General features: G+C 37.3%; 2 protein-coding genes across 3 annotated transcripts in view; both read right to left on the bottom strand.

The window, feature by feature from the left end:
- ZC3H6 (zinc finger CCCH-type containing 6) overlaps nt 1–25,365 on the bottom strand; it is a 66,163-nt gene that overhangs the window by 26,707 nt on the left and 14,091 nt on the right. For both annotated transcript variants that reach the window (XM_027621413.1, XM_027621414.1), the window contains exons 2-3: nt 12,123–12,303; nt 2,759–2,881 (exon numbers count right to left, since the gene is read on the bottom strand). In XM_027621413.1, coding sequence (XP_027477214.1) covers nt 2,759–2,881; nt 12,123–12,303 — 304 coding nt within the window. The remainder of the gene's footprint in view (nt 1–2,758; nt 2,882–12,122; nt 12,304–25,365) is intronic.
- On the bottom strand, nt 4,327–4,934 carry LOC113937309 (28S ribosomal protein S36, mitochondrial). The gene has a single exon (XM_027621415.2). The coding sequence runs from the start codon at nt 4,883–4,885 to the stop codon at nt 4,574–4,576; it is 312 nt and encodes a 103-aa protein (XP_027477216.1). The 5' UTR covers nt 4,886–4,934; the 3' UTR covers nt 4,327–4,573.

Genomic DNA, 25,365 nt, shown 5'->3' with positions numbered 1-25,365 from the left:
TCTCTCAAATAAATAAATAAAATCTTAAAAAAAAAAGATCTGTCAAAAACTAATGAAGTAATGTATGGTGACTAACATAACATAATAAAATAAAATTTTAAAAAAATGATACCAGATTGAAATTCAGATCTACACAAAGGAACAAGAGCACTGGAAGTAAAATTGTGGGTAAATATAAAATACCATCCTTTTTCTTTTCTTAATTTAACTGAATTTTTGAAACAAAAATAATTACACTGTATTTGTAGAGATATATAATAGTTTAATGACAACAAATAACTACAATGTTTAAGAAAATATGAGTCAGTTAAAACAAATGTAATGTTGTCTATACATATAAATTTATTTTGTCCTTCAGAGTAGCCCCCATAGAAGGCTATATATTTATTAAAATACTTCTGCCACTGTTTTAAAATATTGTATACCTCCTTTTCTGGGATAACTTTTAGTGACAGCTTATGAATCAAGAGCCTTATAAATCTCATTATTTGATATTTTCAAATGCTTTGCTATCTGAAACAGTAACGATCATTCTGAGCATTTTTTCATTGTTTGGAATAGTCTCTAAACAACTTTTGATTATTTCTAAAACATAAATCTAACTGCAAATGATGAAATTTAGGTACCAAATCAGTGTTTGATATATTTAAAAATTTTGTCATTAGTAATGAATAACTGTTACAATGTTCTGAGAAATGGCAGCTCCATTTACTCCGAAATCAGCAGACACACTGAATATACAGATACATTCACCTAACTCGATAAAATTATTTCAAAATTTAATAGAAGATATTATAATAAACTTCATTTATTCAATAATTACTTACTGAGCAACTTCAACTATAAAGAAGACAATAAAGAAACAGAAGGCAATGAAAACTCTAACACACAGAGTATTTTGTTTTCTGCGCTCACAAGAGATTAGGAACATCAAATTAGGAAAAAGAATGTAACTCTGTAGACAAGCATATTGACAGAATGGCAGAAACCAGAACTCAGAAAGTGTGCAGTTTTTCAGATAGGTGCACATTGATCTGAATACTCCCCAGTGTTCCTGAGAGCATCAAGATTTTTCTAGCACAAAATACTATTTACACTGAAGACTGTTCATATAATACAACATGCCTGAGAAAGATATAAAGTATATCATGTTCTTTTAATTTTTTTTCTATTTAAAACACTTCAAATAATTTTTTGCACTTAAAGAGGTAGATGTCACAAAATTCTTATGTGAAAGCCCTAACCCCCAATACCTCAGAATGTGACTATATTTGGAGATAGGGCCTTTAAAGAGGTAATTAAGTTAAAATGAGGTCACTAGGGTGGGCCTTGATCTAATCTGACTGATGTCCTTATAAGACGAAATTTGGACACACAGAGAGACCCTGGGGGTAGACATGCACAGCAGAATGACCATTTGAGGACACAGCAGCAAGACAGTAGCGAGCTACAAGCCAGGGAGAAAGGGCTAAAATGATCTTTCCCTTATGGTCCTCAGAGGCTACCAACCCTGCTGGCATCTTGTTCTGCACTTACAGCCTCCAGACTACTAGAAATAAACTTTTGTTGTTTAAACCACTAGTCTGTAGTATTTTGTTATGATAGCCCTAGCAATCTAATATATGATGTACGATTTTCAAAGATTTAAAATTTATAGCATACATCTGCATGTCTTTTTCTATATTGAAAAATATAAAACACTTTTTCAAAATATCAGAAGGCAAAGAATAAAACTGAAATTTTCATTTTTCCCCTTAAAAGGCAATACCTCAGGGGTGCCTGGGCGGCTCAGTCAGTTAAGCATCTGCCTTCAGCTCAGGTCCTGGGATCAGTCCCAAGTTGGCTCCCTGCTCAGTAGGGAGTCTGCTTCTCCCTCTACCCTTCCCGCCCCCATGCCCCGCTTGTGCTCTCTCACTCTCTCTCTCTCTCTCAAATAAATAAAATCTTAAAAAAAAAAAGGCAATACCTCAAAACCACAGTGAGAGGTCATTTCACACATATTAGGAAGGCTATTATAAAAAAAAAAAATAAAACCCAAAGCAAAATAAAGCAAAAAAGCCCCAGAAAATAACAAGTTTGGCAACGATGTGGAAAAACTGGAAAACCTCATGTACTGTGGTGGGAATGTAAAATGGTGCAGCCATTATGGGAACCATTTTGGCAGTTCCTCAGAAAATTAAACACAGAATTACTATATGATCCAGCAATTCCACTCTTAGGTATATGTTCCAAGGAACTGAAAGCAGGGTCTTGAAGAAATATCACCCACCCATGTTCATAAGCAGCATTATCACAACAGCCAAAAGGTGGAAGCAATCCATCTGTCCAACAACAGAGGATCATACAAAATATGGTATATACATACAATGGAATATTATCCAGCCTTAAAAAGGAATGAAATTCTGATAAATGTTATATGAACCTTCAAAAAATTATGATAAATGAAATAAGCCAGACAGAAAAAGACAAATACAGTATTATTCCACCTATATGCCTAGAGAGTAGGCAAATTCATAGAGACAAAGTAGAATAGTGGTCACCAGGGGCTGGTGGGGAGGGGGAAGTGAGTTGTTATCATTTAATGGGTACACAGGTTCTGTTTGGGATGATGAAAAAGTTCTGGAAAAGGATAGTGGTGATGGTTGCACAACACTGTGAATATACTTAATGCCACTTTGAATTGTAAATTGAAAAATGGTTAAAATGGTAAATTTTATGCTGTGTATATTTGATCACAATTGTTTTAAAAAGGCAATACCTGAGAAAATGGAATGTCATAATCCCTGTAGAAACCAGCTCTTTTTTTGTGGGAACTTTCTGTATGTTCAACATCTGAATCAAGGCTGTAGTCTGAACTATCATCACTAGATGGAGAATTATACTAAAAGAAAGGAAAAAACAAATAGTTACACTTGCAAAAGGAAAAAAATTTAACTAGTAATTAGATAGGCTTGTTTCAGTCAGAAGTGCCAACAAGTAGACTGTATTATCCTAGTAGGTTCTGAAGTATTAACCAAAAAAATCTTTGCTCCAAAGGCCACCACCACCTCAACTTCTCTAAAATTTTGAGGAAAAGTGTATCTTCTCCTTTTCTTAAGGATTTAATGGCAGTATTCTCATCATCCCTGTGGTCCAAGGATTTGTGCCCCTCTATGCTTGAAAGTGATCTTAAAGTTAATCTTAAAACAATAAAATTATGTCTTCGAAGAGGATCACAGAACATAAGTATGAATTATTTTTACCTAAAATGGCTTTAGAATTCTTATTCTTTTGCATAAGTACCCTAAAGCTAAAAGATACCCAAACATACCAAATTATAAATATGAAATAAATCCAACTCACGAATTTGAAAAAAAGTGAAATAGAAACCGCAAGTAACTGATAATGATTAGCAAATATTAAGAGTAAGCTTTTTAGGGGCACCTGAGTGGCTCAGTCGGTTCAGCGTCTGCCTTCGGCTCAGGTCATGATCCCAGGGTCCTGGGATCGAGCCCCACATCGGGCTCCCTGCTCAGTGGGGAGCCTGCTTCTCCCTCTCCCACTCCCCCTGCTTTTGTTCCCTCTCTCTCTGTGTCTCTGTCAAATAAATAAATAAAATCTTTTTTTTTTTTTCAAGGTATGGAAGAAATTTTATTTAGCTTTGTGAGGCTTTACTTTCACAATAATACATACCCTTGGCACTGTAAGACCCTATTAAAGTTTCATAAATTGCCTTAGTAAGGTAAATATTTAGGTTGATTTTATGACACTTTCAGACATTAAGTGTGAGAAAGTTAGTGGTTTCCAGAATTTGCACAGATGATGACAATTAAAACAGTAAAATAAAGAATAAGACTTTCTCAACACCCCTAATAACATATTAAGTTGCAATTTCTAATCAAACACTTATTTCTAGGTTATATTCATTTTGATCTCTTATTTTCCATTTTAAATTCTGGTATTTTCTTCTGAATACAGGTTACAAATAATCTTTTGTATTAACTCCCAGTTTTAATACCACAAAGTCACCTGTTTTACCTTGACTATATTTTTATCATTTAGTGTAGGATACACTTTTTAAACTAGTTATACTCCAGTAACTTTGTGAATGAAAAAAAGGGGAAGAAAATTAAGAACAAATAATGGAGTCATTCTTTCACTGACCCTCATCCAATTTCAGGAAAATCACTTCCCAAAAGCAGTAATTCTAATAAATCTTTCCATGTCTAAAAAGAAACTGAAACAAAAGGGAAACCATGGGAAACCTGTGATAGGTTTACTAGATATTGTGTGCTTTTAGTAGCTCAACACTGGTAATACTTGATAATCAAGAGTAAATTAATAGGCTAACATTTAAAAATGTATACTTTAATAAGCATATAAACAATTAGGTAAGCTTGTGGAGAAGCTGACCAAGATACATATATTAGGAGATACAATTGTCCATCTAAATTTTCTAGATTTCTTTTTTTTTTTTTGCAGAGTATTTATTCAAGTTATTTACTATATAATTTCTCATGTGCCATTTTGGAAGTCCTTTATTGTAAAGACTAGTCTTCTGTCTGATGACAAACAGCAGCCACACTGTCAGTGATTATTCTGGACCTCCACGTTGGATAAATTCAATTTCTTCTTGAGATACAAGTTTCCTTCTGTATTTCTGAGGTAATGTTTTTATTATTTCTGCAGTGTCTGGTGGACCCTGATGCACCAGCAAATCTGGGGATTTACTTCCCTTAGAATGCTGTGAAATTGAAGAAGAGTGAGACGGTAGTCCTGCTGATCTCAAAACTTCTGATACGTTAGGTTTAGGATTGTCTCTTCTGTCAGGGAACCTTATTAATGGAGTATGTGGCTTGACTACCTGAACGACCCGGCTGGCAGACGCCATCTTACTGCCCATCATGACCCCAGGATGTGGCAGCAGTTTCCGGGGCGCTCGCTAGGCGCAGAGATAACAGGAATCCTCAATAAATAAAATCTTAAAAAAAAAAAGAGTAAGCTTTTTAAAGTATGAGTGTACTTCTTAAAAAAAAGTCACCATATCTCCATTGAGTCAAAATAATTACCTTCTCAGGTTAAGCACTCTTTTTAAAGACTTCTTAAAGTTCTTATCAGTGAAAATACTGACTCAGTAAAAATTTGCTGAGCTAAATTGAACTCTGATATTTTCACAGTAGAAGGATGTTTTCCTCCATTCTTAAAGGCTCTTTTAAGAAAGACAAATTTTCCTCCACTTGTTCTTAAATGTTTTCATGTTTAGTTTTGCGGTGGTGTTATTTTTGCTGATTTGATAGGTGATACAAAGAAATATTTTTATAATTATGCTATGAAATGCTTCAAACTTATTTATCTAACATTTGTTGGTCAGGGTTTGAAATAAATATTTCCCATTTCTTTTTTCTTTTTTTAAGTAGGCTCCAAGCCCAACACAGGGCTTGAACTCATGACTACCAACTGAGCTGGCCAGGCACCCCTAAACATTGTCCATTCAGAAGCCAAGTTTGTTAAGTCTCTAGCAGAAGTCAGCTCCAGCTCAAAGGAAAACTTTCTACCTGAAGATCACTAAAGGGATAAGACTTGATTAAGAAGAGCTCAAATGAAGACACTCAACTGCTTCAGGAAAAACCACCAGAGAAGAGAAGTTTCTGCTTAAGGGAGAAGTTTCTTCACACTACTCCAAAAATAGTGAGGCTAAAAAAATATATAGGCTTTAAGAAGCCATTAAGACTATTATCGGGACGCCTGGGTGGCTCAGTCGTTAAGTATCTGCCTTTGGCTCAGGTCATGATCCCAGCGTCCTGGGATCGAGCCCTACATCGGGCTCCCTGGCCTGCTTTTCCCTCTCCCGCTCCCCCTGCTTGTGTTCCCTCTCTCGCTATATCTCTCTGTGTCAAATAAATAAAATCTTAAAAAAAAAAAGACTATTATCAAAAAATATATATGTGTAACAGGGCACCTGGGTGGCTCAGTCGGCTAAGCGTCCGACTCTTGGTTTTTTGGCTCAGGTCATGATCTCAGGGTTGTGAGATCGAGCTCCATATGGGGCTCTGTGCTCAGCAAGGAGTTGGCTTGAGATTCTGTCTCTCCCTCTGCCCCTCGCCCTGCTCTTGTATGGGCTCTTTCTATCTGAAATAAATTAATTAACTCAATCTTAAAAAAAAAAGTAGTAATTATTAACCTGAAATTAGCAATTGGACTATACTAAAAATAGCTAGTAAATAGGTCAGAAGAGATGGTATATCACTTCTGAGATTAGGTTATAAAAAAGACTAGAGCTTTCATCTTGGTGCTTTCTCTTGTTCTCTCTCACTTATGGTTCCCCTGCTTTGGGGGAAGCCAGATAACATCATGAGGACACTGAGGCAGTCTGTAGAGATGTCCACACGGTGAGGAACTGAGGCCTGCCAAGAGCCATGTGAGTGAACATGGAAAAGAATCCTGCCTTAGTCAAGCTTTGAGATGACTGCAATCCCATGAGAAAAGCTGAGCCGGAATCACCTGGTTAAGCCGCACCCATATTCCTGACCTAGAAAAACTGGGAAATAAATCTTTATTCTTTTAAGTTTCTAAGTTTGGGTTAATGTTGTGCAGCAACAGTCAACTAATAAGATTCTGGTGTCTGGAAATGCTGTGCTTCCACAAGAAATATCTAAAAGGTAGGAGGGGTTTTGGAAACAGGCAGTGGATAGGAACTGGAAGAACTTTAAGGAGAGTATTTGTGAAAGTCTAAACTACCTCAAATGAGGGGTGCCTGGCTAGCTCAGTTGGTGGAGTATGCAACTCTTAATCTCCAGGTCATGATTCAAGCCCCACATTGGGTGTAGAGATACAAAAAATAATAATTAAAAAAATGGGTTAGACAACCAACTCTTGGTTTCCTCTCGGGTCATGATTTCATAGGTCATGAGATCGAGCCCTGGGATTCTCTCTCTCCCTTTGCCCCTCCCCCAAATCGTGCACTGTCTCTCTCAAATACATAAATCTTTAAATAAATAAATAGGGGTGCCTGGGTGGCTCAGTCATTAAGCATCTGCCTTTGGCTCAGGTCATGGTCCCAGGGTCCTGGGATCGAGCCCCGCATCGGGCTCCCTGATCGGCGGGAAGCCTGCTTCTCCCTCTCCCACTCCCCCTGCTTGTGTTCCTGCTCGCGCTGTCTCTCTCTCGTCAAATAAATAAAATCTTTAAAATAAATAAATAAATAAATAAATAAGTTGCCTTGAATTATTGTTAGTAAAATGCTGAACTTTGAGGCAACTTAAAGGAAAGTGGGATCTTATTAAAACCGGAAAAATGGAAATCCTCATTATGCAGTGGCAGAAAGTTGAACAAAAACAGCTACATTCAGTAACATGGAAACTAGAAAATGTGTCTAGTGAACTAAGTGATCTAGTTAAGATTTTCAAGAAAAATGTTGAAGGTATATATCTGCCAAAAAAGACAAAGAAAAGGCTGTTAAAAAGGAGATGGGACTTGATGGTTTTGAAAGTTCTTAGCTTCAAGATATCAAATTTTATTTTTGCTTTTCCCTTTCCTTTTTTTTTTTTTATTTATTTGAGAGAGAGAGAATGAGAGATAGAGAGCACGAGAGGGAAGAGGGTCAGAGGGAGAAGCAGACCCCCTGCTGAGCAGGGAGCCTGATGCGGGACTTGATCCCGGGACTCCAGGACCACGACCTGAGCCGAAGGCAGTCGCTTAACCAACTGAGCCACCCAGGCGCCCCCTGCTTGTAACTTAATTAAAAGTCCTTCCTTTTTGTTTTTGTTTTGATCGGCTACTTTTCTAGCCTAGCAATAATAGCAGTAATAAAGACTGAAATACTCTAATTTTTCTCCTGACAACTGCTTCAGCTATATTCTGTTGGTACTTACACATCAAGATTTTATCATTATTTTCACGAAATTCTGCAGTTTGAATGTTTCCCCTGTGTTCCACAGGCTATTTATAGCAGGTATTTGAATTACAAAGCAAAAAGACATTTTGTTTTTTGACTTTATTAGTAATATGTAATTTTATTGTATTGTAGTTTGACATTGCTCTTCCACTCTATCAAAGTAATTAGAGCTTATAAGGCCTACTGTATGGCCGTAAAGATAAGGGAAAGATGTATTTTCAGGATTCAGAGCTCACTACATAATCTCTCTTTAATATCCTAACCACCTTTTCATCCACTTGATTGATCTCTTTGGGTTAAGAGAGGCATATTGGTATATCTCCTGTTATTAGTGTATTCCTATTTCTTCTTGCAGTTCCTATAGTTCTTGCTTTACAAAAGCTGCTGTTTTGGGGGATATAAAATAGTAATAATTTATACTTCATTGTGAATTATAGCCTTTAACATCATAAAATATCCTTGTTTCTTTCAATGCCATTTTGACCTAATATTGACTTTTTCAGATATCAACATTATGACTTTTTTTTTAAAGATTTTATTTATTTGTTTGAGAGAGAGAGAGAGACAGAAAGAGAGCATGAGCAGGGGGTAAGGGCAGAGGGAGAGGGATAAGTAGACTCCCCGCTGAGCAGGGAGCCCGACGGAGGGCTCAATCCCATGTCCCCAAGATCATGACCTGAGCCGAAGGCAGATGCTTAACCATCTGAGCCACCCAGGTGCCCCACAACATTATGACTTCTGCCTTTTCTTTCTTTGCACTTGCCTGCATAGCTTTACCCATTTTTTAAATCTTTCTATTATACACAGCTTAGAGCTGGATTTTGCATTGTTGGGAAGTATACCTTTTGTTATTTAGAAAGGTTTGCATTTATGTATGTATATATGTATCTTTCTATCTATTTATAAATAGACTCCATTCCCAGAGTGGAACCCAACACGGGGTTTGAACTCACGACCCTGAGATCAAGACCTGAGCTGAGATCAAGAGTTGGACACTCGGGATGCCTGCGTGGCTCAGTCAATTAAACATCTGCCTTCAGCTTAGGTTATGATCCCAGGGTCCTGGGATTGAGTCCCACACTGGGGGCCTTGCTCAGCAGGGCAGGAAGCCTGCTTCTTCCTCTGCCTGCCCCTCCCCCTGCTTGCTCAGTCTCTCTCTGACAAATAAATAAAATCTTTAAAAAAAAGAGTCAGATGCTTAACCAACTGAGCCACCCAGGTGTCCCTCCATTATTTCTTTCGTACAACCTTTTTCCAATAACCTTGGTCCCTGTCCCTTCTTTGCATACTATTTCTTTACTAACAGGACCAATACTGAAGTTCAGCAGTAACCTCTTCTTTCTTTTTCATTCCCAGGATAACAAGGCGAAGCAACATCCTTTTACTCTGAGTTAATAACTATAAGGCAATCAGTAAGCTTATCCTGCTTGCCATATACTCTCCTGCTTTTCCTGGTATTTTTTTTTCCTGGTATTTTTTATAGTTGTAATGTTCAGATACATAATACACTCTCCTCTTATGTCCATCATTTAGTCTTAGTTTTACAAGGAAGTATGTATGTGTATATAGATGCCTCTCTCTCAACTAGTCATTTTGGTTATCTAAACTTGTTCTCTGGTAGAGTCTACAGGAAGGCTCATGATAACAATACTTCCTGAGTTCTGTCATATATATATTTTTGACAACTTTATATCAGAAGGTCAGTATTTAGCTGGATATAAAATTCTTGGCCCACATCTTATTTAAATATGTCATTCCAGGGGCACCTGGGTGGCTCAGTCTGTTAAGCATCTGCCCTTGGCTCAGGCCATGATCCCAGGGTCCTGGGATCAAGCCCCATGTAGGGCTCCCTGCTCAGTGGGAGAGTCTGCTTCTCCCTCTCCCTCTGCTCCTCCCCCAACCTGTGCTCTCTCTCTTGCTCTACTCTCTCTCTCTCAAATCAAATCTTTAAAAAAATATGTCATTCCATTATCTTCTGGCATAAAATATCTATATCAAAAATTTTTATATAAAATAAGGGACTTGGTCTTTTTGGCTAGATGACCAAAGGATATTTCCTACAAAACTATATTTATGCTGTTTGATCATAGCTTATATTACTTTCTTAAAATTTTTTATCATTTTGAAATATTAGGTTAGATATTTTATATGTTTTGTGGGAATTATTTCTCTTCTGGAATAATATTATTCTCTCTTTAAAAAATTTTTTTTTGAAGATTTTTTTTATTTCTTTGAGATAGAGCAAGAGAGAGCACAAACAGGCTGGAGGGGCAGAGGGAGAGGGAGAAGCAGGCTCCCTGCTGAGCAGGGAGTCTGCTCAGGGCTTGATCCTAAGACCTGGAGATCATGACCCAAGCCAAAGGGAGATGCTTATCTGACTGAGCCACCCAGGTGCCCCTCTTTTTTTTTTTTTTTTAATAATAACTTACGTGGAATGTGATCATGGTCCTATCTTGTTTTCTAGGATTATTTCTTCCATTGTTTGCATGAAGTATTAATAAATATGGTCATGTATCTTCTCAAATATGCTTCGCTTGCTCCCTTCCCTCATTTTTAAATCGATTTCTTTCCTTACCCAGCACTACTATGCTTGTCCTCTCAGTTTAGATTTTTTTTTTAAAGATTTTATTTATTTATTTGACAGAGACAGAGACAACGAGAGCAGGAACACAAGCAGCGGGAGTGGGAGAGGGAGAAGCAGGCTTCCCACCGAGAAGGGAGCCCGATGTGGGGCTCGATCTCAGGACCCTGGGATCCTGACCTGAGCCGAAGGCAGACGCTTAACGACTGAGCCACCCAGGTGCCCCTCAGTTTAGATTCTAATGATAGCAGTTATATTCTCAGTGTTGGACTCTGTCTGAGAAGAGGGATTTGGTTGATTAGTATCAGGAGTTCATCAGGCCCAGACCATTCAAGCACAATCCAAATTCATGTGGTCACCTTACATTCACATGTGAATTGAAACTAGTAAAGTCCCCTCTCACTTTCTGCTGCTGTTCTCAGTTTGGTCCATGGTCTTTCCAAATGGAGTGAGGACTCCTTTATTTGAGAGGAGTACCTGTTGGCAATTTGTTTTCTGGAAGTCCCATTACCTTTCCTCTGCCTAAGTATGCACAGCTGCTGATCCTATACAGGTCCTGGTGCTGTCTGTGGTTTGGCCTTATCCCTTTGTGTTTTTAAGGTTTGTGGGAATAACTTGTTACTTCATTTTTTGGTAGATGTTGCCAATGAGTTTTTGATTTTGCTATCCTTATTGCTCTATTTTTACAGGGGAGTTTCAGGGAGTTTCAAAAACTACCCCACCATAGATGCCAACTTTTCCCTGAGTTCTGTCAGAGAGATGTCCCTTCTTCCCTATCCCAAACTACATTATTCTCTATGCAGCACCCTACTCTTTTTTCTTGATGACATTTGTTTTTCATTTGTTTATTGCCTTCTCTTTCCCATTTCAATGTAATCTCTGTTAGAGACTGTTTCACTCATTACTATAACCCTAGCATAGAGCACAGAGATTTCCATAGCAAGCACATGAAAATACATATGAATGAATAAATAGACAATGCCAATGCTGCTAATCTATATCAGAGAGAATAAAACTTTCCTTAACCTGTTATCATTCTTGCATATAATTCCATTAGTTAAAAAGATTTATTTTAGGGATGCCCGGATGGCTCAGTCAGTTAAACGTCTGCCTTCGGCTCAGGTCATGATATCAGGGCTCGGGAATCGAGTCCTGCATCAGGGTCCTTGCTCAGCCAGGAGCCTGCTTCTCCCTCTGCCTACAGCTCCCCCTGCTTGTGCTCTCTCTCTGACAAATAAATAAATACAATTTAAAAAAAAGATTTATTTTAACTTGCATTAAAAGTTATCTTGATTAATTTTTAAATCTTTGAGATAATTCATATAATTTTTATGTTCAGAAATTTATTAATCACATAAATAAAAATATCTAATCAACAAATTGTAGATTAACAGACTGAGCCACCCAGGGTGGAAGGGCAGAGGGAGAGAGAGAATCTTAAGCAGGCTCCATGCTCAGTGAGGAGTCTGACACAGGGCTCAATCTCACGCCCCAAGATCGTGACCTGAGCTGAAATCCAGTCACACACTTAACCGATTGAGACACCAAGGCACCCCTCTAAACAATAAATTTTATAATAAAATAAGCAATAATTTATACTTTCTAATTTTCAGTATTTTATATTTCATACAAATTTACTAAAAGAATTCAAAGTAGATTCTAACTAACCTTATGTTTTTCACGTTTTCTCCTTTTGGATTTTTTCTTCTCTCTTTCTTTCTTGTGTTTTTTCCTTGATTTTCTATAGGCTTTTTCATTTTTCTGTTTTTCATCCTCTTTTGCTTCCTGTTCTTGTGTTTCTTCAAGTCCTGCATCATCTATTTCACCATCTTCTAATTCACCATCTTCTCTGTAGAAAACAATGACATTTTTATTTTCAAATGTTATTCAAAAATGAGTCTTATAAAAACATTTCCAAAAGAAAAAAAAGCACATGCCAAGAATTTAAGTTATATTCATTTAGATCAGGGATGGCAAACTTCTCCTGTAAAGGGCCAGGTAGTATATTTACAGGCCACATACGGTTTCTGTTGCAAATTCTTCTCCCTTTTTGGGGAACAATCCTTCAAAAATGTAAGAACCAATCTTAGCAGCAAAAATTTGCCAACCTCTGATTTGGATTAAGATTACTGACTCTCACCAAATGAATGAATGTATGCATGAATGCAGTGTTATTCCATGGTATTACAGCAGTTGCCTTCTACTGAATCACCTTTTAAAAAAAAGTTAAACTAAAACATTTTAGTAAGTAAACATTCTTACTACAGGAAGGAATTTTTAACTTAGTGTCATGTAAACAACGATAATTAGCTTTAAAATAAAAGTAATCTATATTAATTCTCACCATCAAAGTAATCTTCAATAAGAAAACAGATTTCAATAGGTAGATAAAGAGCAAAACCTGAGCTACAGAAGAATCATAAATTAAACATTCCCAGGATGTTTTGTAAATTTGTAAAAAATATTCATAGTAAAATCATAAATTGAATTCCACTTTCCAAATACTAATATGTTTGCTATAATGGAGACCAAACTAGAAACAAACTTTTATACTGTTTATGACCTTAGAAGCCAAAATATTAATAGTATTTTAACACCAAATTAAACAATGATCTATCTACATAAGAAGATAAGTATATAAAATAAGTTTAGTGTTTAATCATGTTTCCATACAGTTTGAAAAAAATGCAAGCTGCTATAAATAGTACAGAAAGACAAATGTCTGTATGACTGGAAGCAAATGAGAAGCAACCAAACTATGGTGTGTGCATTATAAAGATAAAGTTACTAGGGATATGTGATTTCTAAAATGCAAAACTGATCATGTCACTCTCCTGCTCAAAATCTTCAACGGTGATGTGATGTCTCAAATTTGCTTCAGAACTATCCACTGGGGGAAGAAGGAAGTGGTATCAACAAGATTGGTCATGAGTTGGTAATTGCTCAAATTGTGGGATGTGTAGGTGTTTGAAGTTTTCCATAATAAAAGGACAGTACCAGTGACTCCTTTCTGACCTGAGGATGATATCAGAACTCTGTGATATTACCAAAAGGCCCTTTATAACTGACTGAGTCCCTGCTTCCCAGCTACTTTCAATTTCTCACATCTCCAAGCTTTAAACATTGCCTTAAAGACTCTCATTGTCCGGGCGCCTGGGTGGCTCAGATGGTTAAGCGTCTGCCTTCGGCTGGGGTCATGGTTCCAGGGTCCTGGGACCGAGCCCTGCATCCGGCTCCCTGCTGAGCAGGGAGCCTGCTCCTCCCTCTCCCTCTCCCTCTGCCTGCTGCTTCCCCTGCTTGTGCACTCTCTGTCAAAAATAAGTAAAATCTTTAAAAAAAAAACAAAACAAAACTCTCATTGTCCGCTCCTCTCAACACCCACCCTCCACTTCCTTCACCTGGCTAATTCCATTTTGTTCTATTGGACCCAGTTCAGATGTCATTTCCTCTGAGATGCTTCCACTGACTACCCAGGTTTAGGAGAGATGCTTCACCCTAAGTACTCTCCTAATAATTCTCCTTTCTTTATCACTACACTCCATGCATTATGTTCAAATAACTGGAACATGTTGGTTGGGGAAAGTAGGATGTGATTGTGTCTTTCATAGCTGCATCTCTAACCCCTAGGATGGTTCCCTACTGTTCACTGAATGAACGAACGTATAATATTCATAACTCTTGCATTATAGAACAGGCACATGATACCACCCAAAATTGGCAGTGAAGTCAATGTTATCTTCCCCCAATTTCTATTATAAAATCAAAGAGCTATATATCCATTTAGGCAGACTTAAAAATTTTTTGTGAGGCAGGGTTGGCATTCTGGCTGTTTTAACAAAAACGTTCTGAACTTTTGTAACACTATAAAACCTGAAGTTCCAAGAAAAATGAGTGCATATATTCACCAAAAGATAAGCACAAGAATGTTCTTTGCAACTTTAGTCACAACAGTAAAAAACTGTTAACCCAAATCACCATCAACAGGTGAATGGATAAACTATGCTTTATTTATATAATGAAATACTATAAAGCAAAAAAAAATTAGCCACTGCTACACACAATATGGATGAATCTTATAGACACAATTATGAGTAAAAGAAGCTAGACACAAGAGAGTATTATTTGATTCCATTTATATGTATTTCAAGAAGAGGCAAAACTAACCTATTGTGACAGAAGTCAAAATAGTGATTACCTCTCGGAGGGTTGTAACTGACAAAAAAGGGGTACTAAGGAACCTTCTGGGGTGTTGAAATATTTTGTATATTGATCTGTGTGGTGATCGTTATATATACATACTTATGTGTAAAAAATTCATCAAGTTGTACATTTACAAATTGTGTACTTTACTGCCTATACTTACATCATAACAAAATTTAAACAGCACCAAAAAAACCTATGGGTATTCATCCTTTACCACCCTTCTCTTCCAACTTGAGCTCCTTGAAGCATAAATCTTTTTATATCTTAAAATCACTAATTCATACTTAACATTTTGACTGGAGCTATTTAACCTAAGTATTCAAGCTAAAAATGCTGCCTATGAATTTATGTCCTACTTAACATAAATTCTTTAACTGTGAAATATGGGGTGTTTATATTTGTCATTAGACAAAAAGAAATGAAAGGTATTTTACTTTTCTTTCTTCTCCCTTAGACTATTTACCATTTTAGCGTTCACACAACAAATTTAAACTTGTGAATTTAAATTTGTGTATGGTTACAAGAAATAGGATAGAAAAAGGGTTAGCTTTACAAAATCAGCTTTGGGCACAAATGGAAAGCATGTATGGCATGATGGAAGAGGAGACTTCCAGGGAGGACAGCTAGCTTCTAATGCCAGTTCTGTCACCAAAACAAAATAAAGCTATCTTGATTGAGCACCTACTAATGTATCAGATACTAGTCTAGCTCTGTGAAAAATAAAAAACAGAAGAAATAATATAATTAAGAGTGCTTAGCATTCTCTAGATTTTGAATTAGCTCAACACCATTATGAAAGCTGTTTTTGTTTACTAAACCCAAAACACATTTTTAAATTTAATAAATCAAAAAGAGAAGCTCTCAGTTCAATTCTATATGGATGACTTTTCATTAATGTAAAATAATAGAGTGATTATATCCTTTTGAGGAAGAGGCATATTCATGTTTATGGACATGTAAACAACTGTTATTTCTAAAAGAATTTATCTCTTAGGCAAATCCATAGAGACAGAAAGTAGATTAGGGATTGCCAGGTAGGTCAGAGGGAGAAATGAGGATTGACTGTCAATGGTCATGGGGTTTTTCTTTTTGGAGTGATGAAAATGTTCTAAAAAAAAAAGCTCTAAAATTAGAGAGTGGTGATTGCACAACTCTGAATATTCTAAAAACCAATGAGTTGTATACTTGAAAAAGGTGAATTTTATTTCAATAAAGCTGTTATTTTAAAAAAATAAAGTTTTAAAAGATTTTATCTCTAGGTTTATTTTTTTTTATAGATTTTATTTATTTGAGAGAGAGAATGAGATAGAGAGAGAGCACGAGAGGGAAGAGGGTCAGAGGGAGAAGCAGACTCCCTGCTGAGCAGGGAGCCCGATGCGGGACTCGATCCCGGGACTCCAGGATCATGACCTGAGCTGAAGGCAGTCGCTTAACCAACTGAGCCACCCAGGCAACTTTACTAGGTTTAAGTATCTACATTGCAGACAACTGGAGAAAATCATAACATACCGTAGTATTAATTAAAAACTCTGAAATGGCTCAATGCCCTCACTGTTCATGATATGTTCTTATTCTGAGGTATATTTCACTAAATCCTTATAAACTGATTTGCTTCATAAAGGACTCTACTTTTCCCCATTCTGATATTGTTGCTATTAAAACAACTTAACCTGGGTGCCTGGGTGGCTCAGTCGGTTAAGCGACTGCCTTCGGCTCAGGTCATGATCCTGGAGTCCTGGGATCGAGTCCCGCATCGGGCTCCCTGCTCAGCAGGGAGTCTGCTTCTCCCTCTGACCCTCTTCCCTCTCGTGCTATCTCTCATTCTCTCTCTCTCAAATAAATAAATAAAATCTTTAAAAAAAAAAACAACAAAAAAACAACTTAACCTGAACCATTCGGTCTTACCTCCATAGGTAGTTTCTGCTTTTTCTTTATGCTTGCCTAAAGGCTCCTGTTACAAGCTATAGATCAGAAACTGAGTCTTCTGGAAGAAATACAAAAGCCTCAATAAAAGACTATACAAGTACTCCTGATAAATGATATTACAAAGCTCTTACTCATAAATACAAGCGTCATGGGAAAAGATGACATGATCACCAGAAAAAAGACATTTCTCAGAAGGCACCAAGTGACTGTCAGGATGTCAAGGATGTCTTTACATTCCAGAAGCAGACAACTCTATAGAAATAGGCTGCTTATCCTAAGATCAACAGAACACAAATTTCTAGATACTTGAAACTATTGCTTGTAACACTTTTCTTTTCATGCTTTTGTTCTAATTCACCCTGTCATTTCTCCTTTACCATGGATAATGTAGAAGAACTGCTCTGAACTGAGGCACTGGCAACCTTACATGTCTCCACCCAGCTCACACAGGCAAGGCTCAACCGCAGGCTGACCTGAGCCCCAGCAGAACGGTCCTCCAGAATACAGAAATACAGGCAGTCTTGGGAGGTGCTGCTAACAAAGCTATTTTTAACCCACCTCCATATATTCTCCTTGTATGGCCACTGTTCCTCAGCCACAGGGTACCTGACCACTCATGTTGCCTGTGATTGTCTGGCCTCTTTGGTTTCAGTGTTACCTAGTGAGACAATGGACACAAGGAGCTAACACAATGGTGATCCTACATTTGTTGTCTATGTAAGTAATAAACTGAATTTTACTGGCTGAATTTGTCAGCATCCTTAATGGAAAACTTGCTTGGGTCTATGCTTGCCCATGCCTACTCTGATATTTTCCCTCAACCTATATAGCTTACGTATGATCCTCTTGATAAAGACCTGACATAACTCCCTACCTTATACCTCCCAAACTAGTTATTTCTTCTCAAGGAAAACACTGTCTGGTCATATCAGCCATGGCAGAGCTACCTGACATGAGTTTTTATGATTTTATGTTTATCCCCAAACTGGACCTTGAACATTTACATGCTAGATGGCTCATCTTACTTGTTTCAGCAAAAGTTTCTCTTTACAAATTACCAGTGGTAAAATCTGACAGGTATCTACAACTTTCAAGGTGTTTTTATCTTCATTCTTTATCCAATAAATTCTTACACCCTCTGGAACGTATTTGGTTTGAAGAAATTCAGCTTATCCCTTTTTGACTATCTAGAGCTATAGCCAAGTTTCACTCCTTGAGCCAACCTTAGAATTTGTGAAAGCCTCAACTCAAATACAAATTCCTTCAAGAATGAGACTTGGTACAAATTTATGGGCAAAATTATAAATTCTAATTAGCCTAACATCCTCCACAGTCTTATGGCAACCTTTCCAAATTTTGCTTAACTCTATGAAAGTTATCTGTATCCCAGAGATAACTAAGAATCTCTTTCTCACTCACTTTTTTTACAAGTAATTCTACTTCTGTTTTTAAATATGTGACCCTTCTAATCTTTATTTCCGGAATCAACAACATGCTTATTCATATTTGCCTCATCAAAACCTAACTTGCATATACAGATAACAACTATATATAAAAATATAATAATTAGGGCGCCTGGGTGGCTCAGTTGGTTAAGCGACTGCCTTCGGCTCAGGTCATGATCCTGGAGTCCCGGGATCGAGTCCCACATCGGGCTCCCTGCTCGGCAGGGAGTCTGCTCCTCCCTCTGACCCTCTTCCCTCTCGTGCTCTCTATCTCTCATTCTCTCTCTCTCAAATAAATAAATAAAATCTTTAAAAAAATATATAATAATTAGACAATATTAGATATTTCCTTCCCTTGTCCTTCAGGAGACTATGCTTCTGTGGGAGTGTCTGAAGGGACACTGATTTCCCTGGAGAAAAAAAACAGATACTCTCTTTATGCTAGAATCATTAGGACTCTATTTTCAACTACAGAGGTCACATAACTTGAAAATGTTATCCAAAATTTGGATATTATTAACATTGATTGAAAAGATAATACTGCAAAGCCCCAGAGTTACAACAAACTAAAGTCACTGATCTAAGCGATTGTGGATAATAGCATAAGCCCTAGATTTCTTGCTGGCAAGCCAAGAAAAAAATATGAATTACTGCTAATATTTCCTGCTGCCCATGAAGTAATATCACAGGGAAAGTTGGCCGATCTATATTCAAATAAAAGACAACTTGGCTATCAAAAGGGGACTCAGGGGGCGCCTGGGTGGGTCAGTCCGTTAAGCCTCTGCCTTTGGCTCAGGTCGTGATCCCAGGGTCCTTGCTTGTCTCTCTCCCTCTGCACCTCCCTCCCGCTCATGCTCTCTTGCTCGCTCTTTCTCTCTCAAATAAGTAAAATCTTTAAAAAAGTGGACTTAGAAGTAAGATTCCCTTACTTTGGTCATCATTCTAAAGTGCATTCTAGTCTCTTCTTATAATTTAGTCATGGCTATTCTTACTTGTCTCACAGTCTTCCAATGCCTGGGCTCCAGAGTCATATATGCTTCTGCACAGCTGTTATTTCATCAGATGGTACAAATATTCATTTTGTAACAGAAGGAAAACAAAAGTACTCTGATATTCAGTCAGGCTAAATACTAAGGCCTTTGATCACAATTCCTACAAAGATCATAACCCATACAGCAGTGAATATGTACCATGCTGTTCTATAAGGGTAGGACTAAGGCAGTACTGTTAAAATAAAACTCCACCAAGTTCCCAGCATATGCATATAAAAGTGCTGATCTAAAAAGAAAAAAACAAAAGTGCTGATCTTGTATTTCTGAACCTAACACTTTCATATCCCACCTCAGACCTCTTTATAAAGCAACCTCTACGCTTTTGTGACAGAACAAAATCAAAAAGAATTTCTAGTTCCCAAATGACCCAATCAGAACATAAAACCTAGAATTCCTAATATATAATAAACCTTTTATTTTCCTATCTTTTTCACTTTCAGCACGGAGCGACAGAGTAAACTCACTTCTTACCCAGCAAGCGGATTAATTTAGCTTCAAGAAAAAATCTGGGGTGAATTTTATTATTCCTTGAACGCTATTTATAGAGCTTTTATTGATCAATATATAAAATATGTTAAAATTCTAAAGATTAAAGTGAAACTAAGACTAAGATTGATTTACACAGGAGTATGCCAGAGATCCCTAATTTTTATATGTGAGCTGCAAATTTGGCTTCAGGAAACAAGGATTAGGTATAAGACAACAGTACTTCCAAGACAAAAACAGACCAGTTGCTCAAGAGAGGCATAGTTTTTTCTAGTAGTGAGATCAGAAAGAAATTTCTCCCCCGAGTCCTCATAAAGACAATATTATCTAATACAATGGTCAGTACTTGTCACAATGGACACTACCTTCAATAGTGTCCATACAACCAGTGCAATAGTTTATCACCTAAAGCATGCCCCAATTTGAACCAAGGGCTTGCTGCCAAAATCCAATTGTGAAAAAGCAATTTTATAAGGAAATAAAGTAATATTGTCCAAATATGCAATTGTCCGATGTTCTGATTTATTTTTAGGATTCTGTTTTTTTAATAATTTTTTATTATGTTATGTTAATCACCATACATTACATCATTAGTTTTCGATGTAGTGTTCCATGATTCATTGTTTGCGTATAACACCCAGTGCTCCATTCAGTACGTGCTCTCTTTAATACCCATCACCGGCTAACCCATCCCCCCACCCCCTCCCCTCTGTGATTTTTAAAAATTTTTTATTGTTATGTTAATCACCATACATTACATCATTAGTTTTTGATGTAGTGTTCCATGATTGTTTGTGCATAACCCCCAGTGCTCCACGCAGAATGTGCCCTCTTTAATACCCATCACCAGGCTAACCCATCCCCCCACCCCCCTCCCCTCTAGAAGGATTCTATTTTTTTAAGTAATCTCTTCACCCAGCGTGGGGCTCGAACTTACAACCCCAAGACCAAGAGTCACACCCTCAACCAACTGAGCCAGCCAGCCAGGCATCCTCTGATATTGATTTAATCTGGGGATGAAATCTACAACACCTAGAGCAGAGATTCTCAAAAACTCTATGTATATTAGAATTTTCTGTCCTCCCCAAAAAGAAAGGGGAGGCATTCATTCATTTAACATGTATTTATTCACCACCTTCTCAGTGGGCATACAATGATAAACAAGACAGACATGGTTTCTTCTCTCAAGAAGTTTTTAATCTAGTGATGGGGGAGATAGACACCAATGAAAGAATCACATAAATACATATAAAGTAACAATCATACAAGTAAATGTGGGAGGTAAACAGAGCTATGAGAGCACCCAACAGGAGAAAGTCATCTGTCAGAGAAGTCTGGAAGGCTTTCCCTGAGGAAGTCATGAATGAACTAAGGTAAGAAGTTCCAGCCTAAGAGATAAAAGGTTCTGGAGGGACCTGTGGCAGGCAGAGATAATAGGATAGCAAAACTTCTGTGTAGAAGAACTGAGACAGAAACTGAGACAATGCCAACGTCACTGTATTATAAAGACAAAGGGAAAGCTGGTTTAAAATTATGCTAGAGTGATGGGTGGTTCTAGATCATGCAGAGCTTTGACCATGTTTGGGGTTTATTCTAACATTAATGAGAAAGCACTTAAGTGTTTCCAGGAAAGGAAGCGATATATCTCCATTCTGAAAGATAACTTTGAGAGTAAAAAGCAGACCTAAAGGGGAAATAAAACAGACACAGGAAAGCAGTTAGGACGCCACTGCAATAACCAAGCAAAAATCCAAAAGAAGAATGGAACATATTTGGAGAACCTGATAACTTGACACTCCTCACTCAAAGACACACACTTTATCACAGATGGGAATGTTTTTTCTACAACCGTGTTGAGGCAAAAAAAAAAAAAAAAAAAAAAAAGGCTGAAAACTACTAATATTGAGAAATTAGTAGATTATTATCGTTCAGGCAATCCTCCATGAATATTACAAACATTCCCATGATTTATACCTTTTAAATGTCACCTCCTTATTCCTGAGGTCATTCTTTTGAATAGGGTCAACATTTTTCTTAAAAGTAGTAAGGATATGAATGAATAATGTGTTAATCTTCAAAACACAGGAGCACATAATCCCCATCATTTCAGCCTCAAAACGTTCAAAGCAGGCATTATAATGATCTGATGGAGGTATTGAATATATCAGTAACATAATAATGAAACATCTAAATTCAAGCAATGTAACTTCCTGGTGAACCTCCCAGTGTAAATTTGGTGCAGAGTACACCATGAAGTTATTAATTAAAAGACCTAAACAAAGAAAAGGAGTCCTTAGGAGATCTATGCTTTTATTTAAACACATTTTTCAGGAAATAAAAAGATTAAAAACAAATGAGCTATATGTTCAACTAAAGAACTTAGAAATGGGTAAACCCAGGAGAAGAATGGAAATAATAAATATAAGGACAGAAATCAACAAAATACAGAAAACAAAAGAGAACATAAATAAAACTAATGGCTATTCTTTTTTTTTTAAGATTATTTATTTATTTATTTGAGAGAGAGAGAGAGAGAGAGAGAGAGCACATGAGAGGCAGGAGGGTCAGAGGGACTCCCTGCTGAGCAGGGAGCTCCATGAGGGACTCGATCCTGGGACTCCAGGATCATGACCCGAGCTGAAGGCAGTCGCCCCTAATGGCTATTCTTTAAAGAAAGTACTAACATTCATCATTCACTAGAGTGCCAGTTTGTCTTAGTAGTCCTGCAATCAATCTCTCAAATCTAAATAACAAATAAAAAACGCAAATAATTCCATTTTAGCTGTTCCTTTTCTAAAAATGGGTAAGTTAACTTTGTTATTTTCCCCATGAAGGCCAAAATACTGCCTGGAACAGAATCTATAAAAAGCTGGGGGCCCTCAAGAGGATTATGGATATGTGACTTTAACAAATATTTTATAATTCTCAGGGGCGCCTGGGTGGCTCAGTCGTTAAGTGTCTGCCTTCGGCTCAGGTCATGATCCCAGGGTCCTGGGATTGAGTACCACATCGGGCTCCCTGCTCGGCAGGAAGCCTGCTTCTCCCTCTCCCACTCCCCTTGCTTGTGTTCCCTCTCTCGCTTTCTATCTGTCAAATAAATAAATAAATAAAATCTTTAAAAAAAACAAAAAATAAAATAAAATATAATTCTCAGCAATTTTTAGTCCACACTTTTTATTATCTAATTCTTTCACCATTTAAGGTTATCTTCAATTCCAGCAAATGTGTTTATGATCAAGTAACAGTATTTCTTTTTTTTTTTTAAGATTTTATTTATTTATTTGAGAGAGAGAGAGAGTGCGCATGAGAGGGGGTTGGGTCAGAGGGAGAAGCAGACTCCCTGCTCAGCAGGGAGCCCGATGTGGGACTCGATCCGGGACTCCAGGATCATGACCTGAGCCAAAGGCAGTCGCTTAACCAACTGAGCCACCCAGGTGCCCCAAGTAACAGTATTTCTGAAGTACAAGAACATCTTAAATCAAATTTATGGTAAAAAAAAACAAAACAATATGATAGTTAACAATTACTGAATAATTACTATGCTGCAGACATGTTCAATCAGTTCACTTCATTTTCATGTTACCTATGAAATATGTTATCCTCATTAAACAGGTAAAGCAAGGGAACAAAGAGCTTAACTGATTCTGCTAGTAGATGACAGAGCTAGAGCCCAAACTCAGTCTGATTTCCAGACCCTAATTCTTCACCATGTTGCTATAATAGCTACACACATTCGGTGTTAGGAGGAAACTGCAAATAGCCAAACCACTTAATAGCAGCTAATTAAAGAAGATTAAGAAGTTCACCAACTGGTGGGTAGGATATGGGGCTGTTTACTGTAAACTTCTTTCAACATCTTTGCATATTTGTAACTTTTCATAATAAAATGTTGAGAAAAAGAAACTTCATCAACACACCTTTAAGTGGTATTTTAAGAGATGATACTGAGAAACTGTTAAGGTCTAAAAGTTGCATTTCTCACATGCAAAAGTAAATATGAGTTACTTCAATTCCACAGAAGTTATTTTATTTTTTAAAAGATTTTATTTGACAGAGAAAGAGAGACAGAGAAGGAGAGCACAAGTAGGCAGAGTGGCAGGCAGGAGGAGAGGGAGAAGCAGGTTCCCCAATGAGCAGAGAGCCCGACGTGGGGCTCCATCCCAGACCCCAGGATCATGACCAGAGCCAAAGGCAGATGCTTAACCGACTGAGGCACCCAGGTGCCCCCCACAGAAGTTATTTTAATGTATGTAAGGAAATGGCAGCCACCAGGCTAGATTAGTTGGACTGAAATATGGCACTTGGAGTTATAAGGTGCTATAAGGTTTTCTTTTTACTAAACAGTATTTTTTTAGGGGCTCAAAGGAAATTAGTCAAAAATTTTTATTGTATAGATTTTTTTAGAAAGTAAAAAGAATCAAATCACGTAGAGCTGGAAAATGGGTTTCCCTGTTCATTTCAGGGTCCCAGACAAGTTGATAAATTAGTAGTGGTTTAGTTGGAATGTAAATTGGTGCATCCACTGTGGAAAAGAGTATGTAGGGCCCTCAAAAAAACTGAATACAGAAATACAATCCAGTAATTCCACTACTGGGTATTTACTCAAAGAAAAATTTGAAAAGAGGGTCCCTGGGTGGCTCAGTTGGTTGACTAACTGCCTTCGGCTCAGGTCATGATCCTGGAGTCCCGGGATCGAGTCCCACATTGGGCTCCCTGCTCGGCAGGGAGTCTGCTTCTCCCTCTGACCCTCCCCCCTCTGGTGTGCTCTCTCTCTCTCTCTCTCTCAAATAAATAAATAAAATCTTTAAAAAAAAAGAAAAGAAAAATTTGAAAAGATATATGCACCCCTATGTTTATTGCAACATTATTTAAAATAGACAAGATGTGGAAGCAACCTACGTGTCCATCACTAGATGAATAAAAAAATGTGATATATACTGATATATATATGTGTGTGTATATGTGATATGTGATATATGTGTACACACACACACTGGAATATTACACATAATATATGTGAGAGATATATATATATATATATACACACAGTGGAATATTATGTGAGATACACACACACACACACACACACACACACACACACACAGTGGAATATTAATCAGCCCTAAAAAGAGAATAAGATCTTGCCACTTGTGTTAACAGGGATGGGCATAGAGGGCATTATGCTAAGTGAAATAAGTCAGACAAAAACAAATACCATATGATTTCACTTACATGCAGAATCTAAAAAATAAAACAAGCAAGCAAACAAAAAAACAGAAACAGATTCATAAATACGGAGAAAAAACTGGTAAGTGCTAGAGTGGAGGGGGTTAAATGAAAGGGCAAAATAAGTGAAGGGGATTAAAAAGTACAACTTATACTTCCAGTTATAAAATAAATAAGTCGATCATCTTGCCCCCTAATATTCAGTTTCCTTATCTACAGATAGGATCAATCAATCTACCATCACAAAGTTGTTTAAGGATTAAGTGAGATAAAGTTGGATAATTACTTAGCACTGTTCATAATAGATAGCCCTCAACTGGTTTCCTTTTCTCTTGTGATTTACCTGAAATACATGCATTTTAATAGAATGGGTATGGAAGATGACAGATACTTTCATAGAAATTGGGGAAGGTTACAAATCCCAAAAGCATGGATTCCAGGGGGAAATAAAAAAGTACAGCATAGAGCATATCGTCAATAATGTATAATAACATTCTATGGTGACAGATGGTGACTGCACTTATTGTGATGAGCACTGAGTAATGTATAGAATTGTTGAATCACTATGTTGTA

The sequence above is a fragment of the Zalophus californianus genome, chromosome 8 (assembly GCF_009762305.2).
Source record: "Zalophus californianus isolate mZalCal1 chromosome 8, mZalCal1.pri.v2, whole genome shotgun sequence".
Lineage (NCBI taxonomy): Eukaryota > Metazoa > Chordata > Mammalia > Carnivora > Otariidae > Zalophus > Zalophus californianus.
The sequence above is the reverse complement of the archived record's forward strand: the minus strand, read 5'-3'. Positions and strand labels throughout refer to the sequence as shown.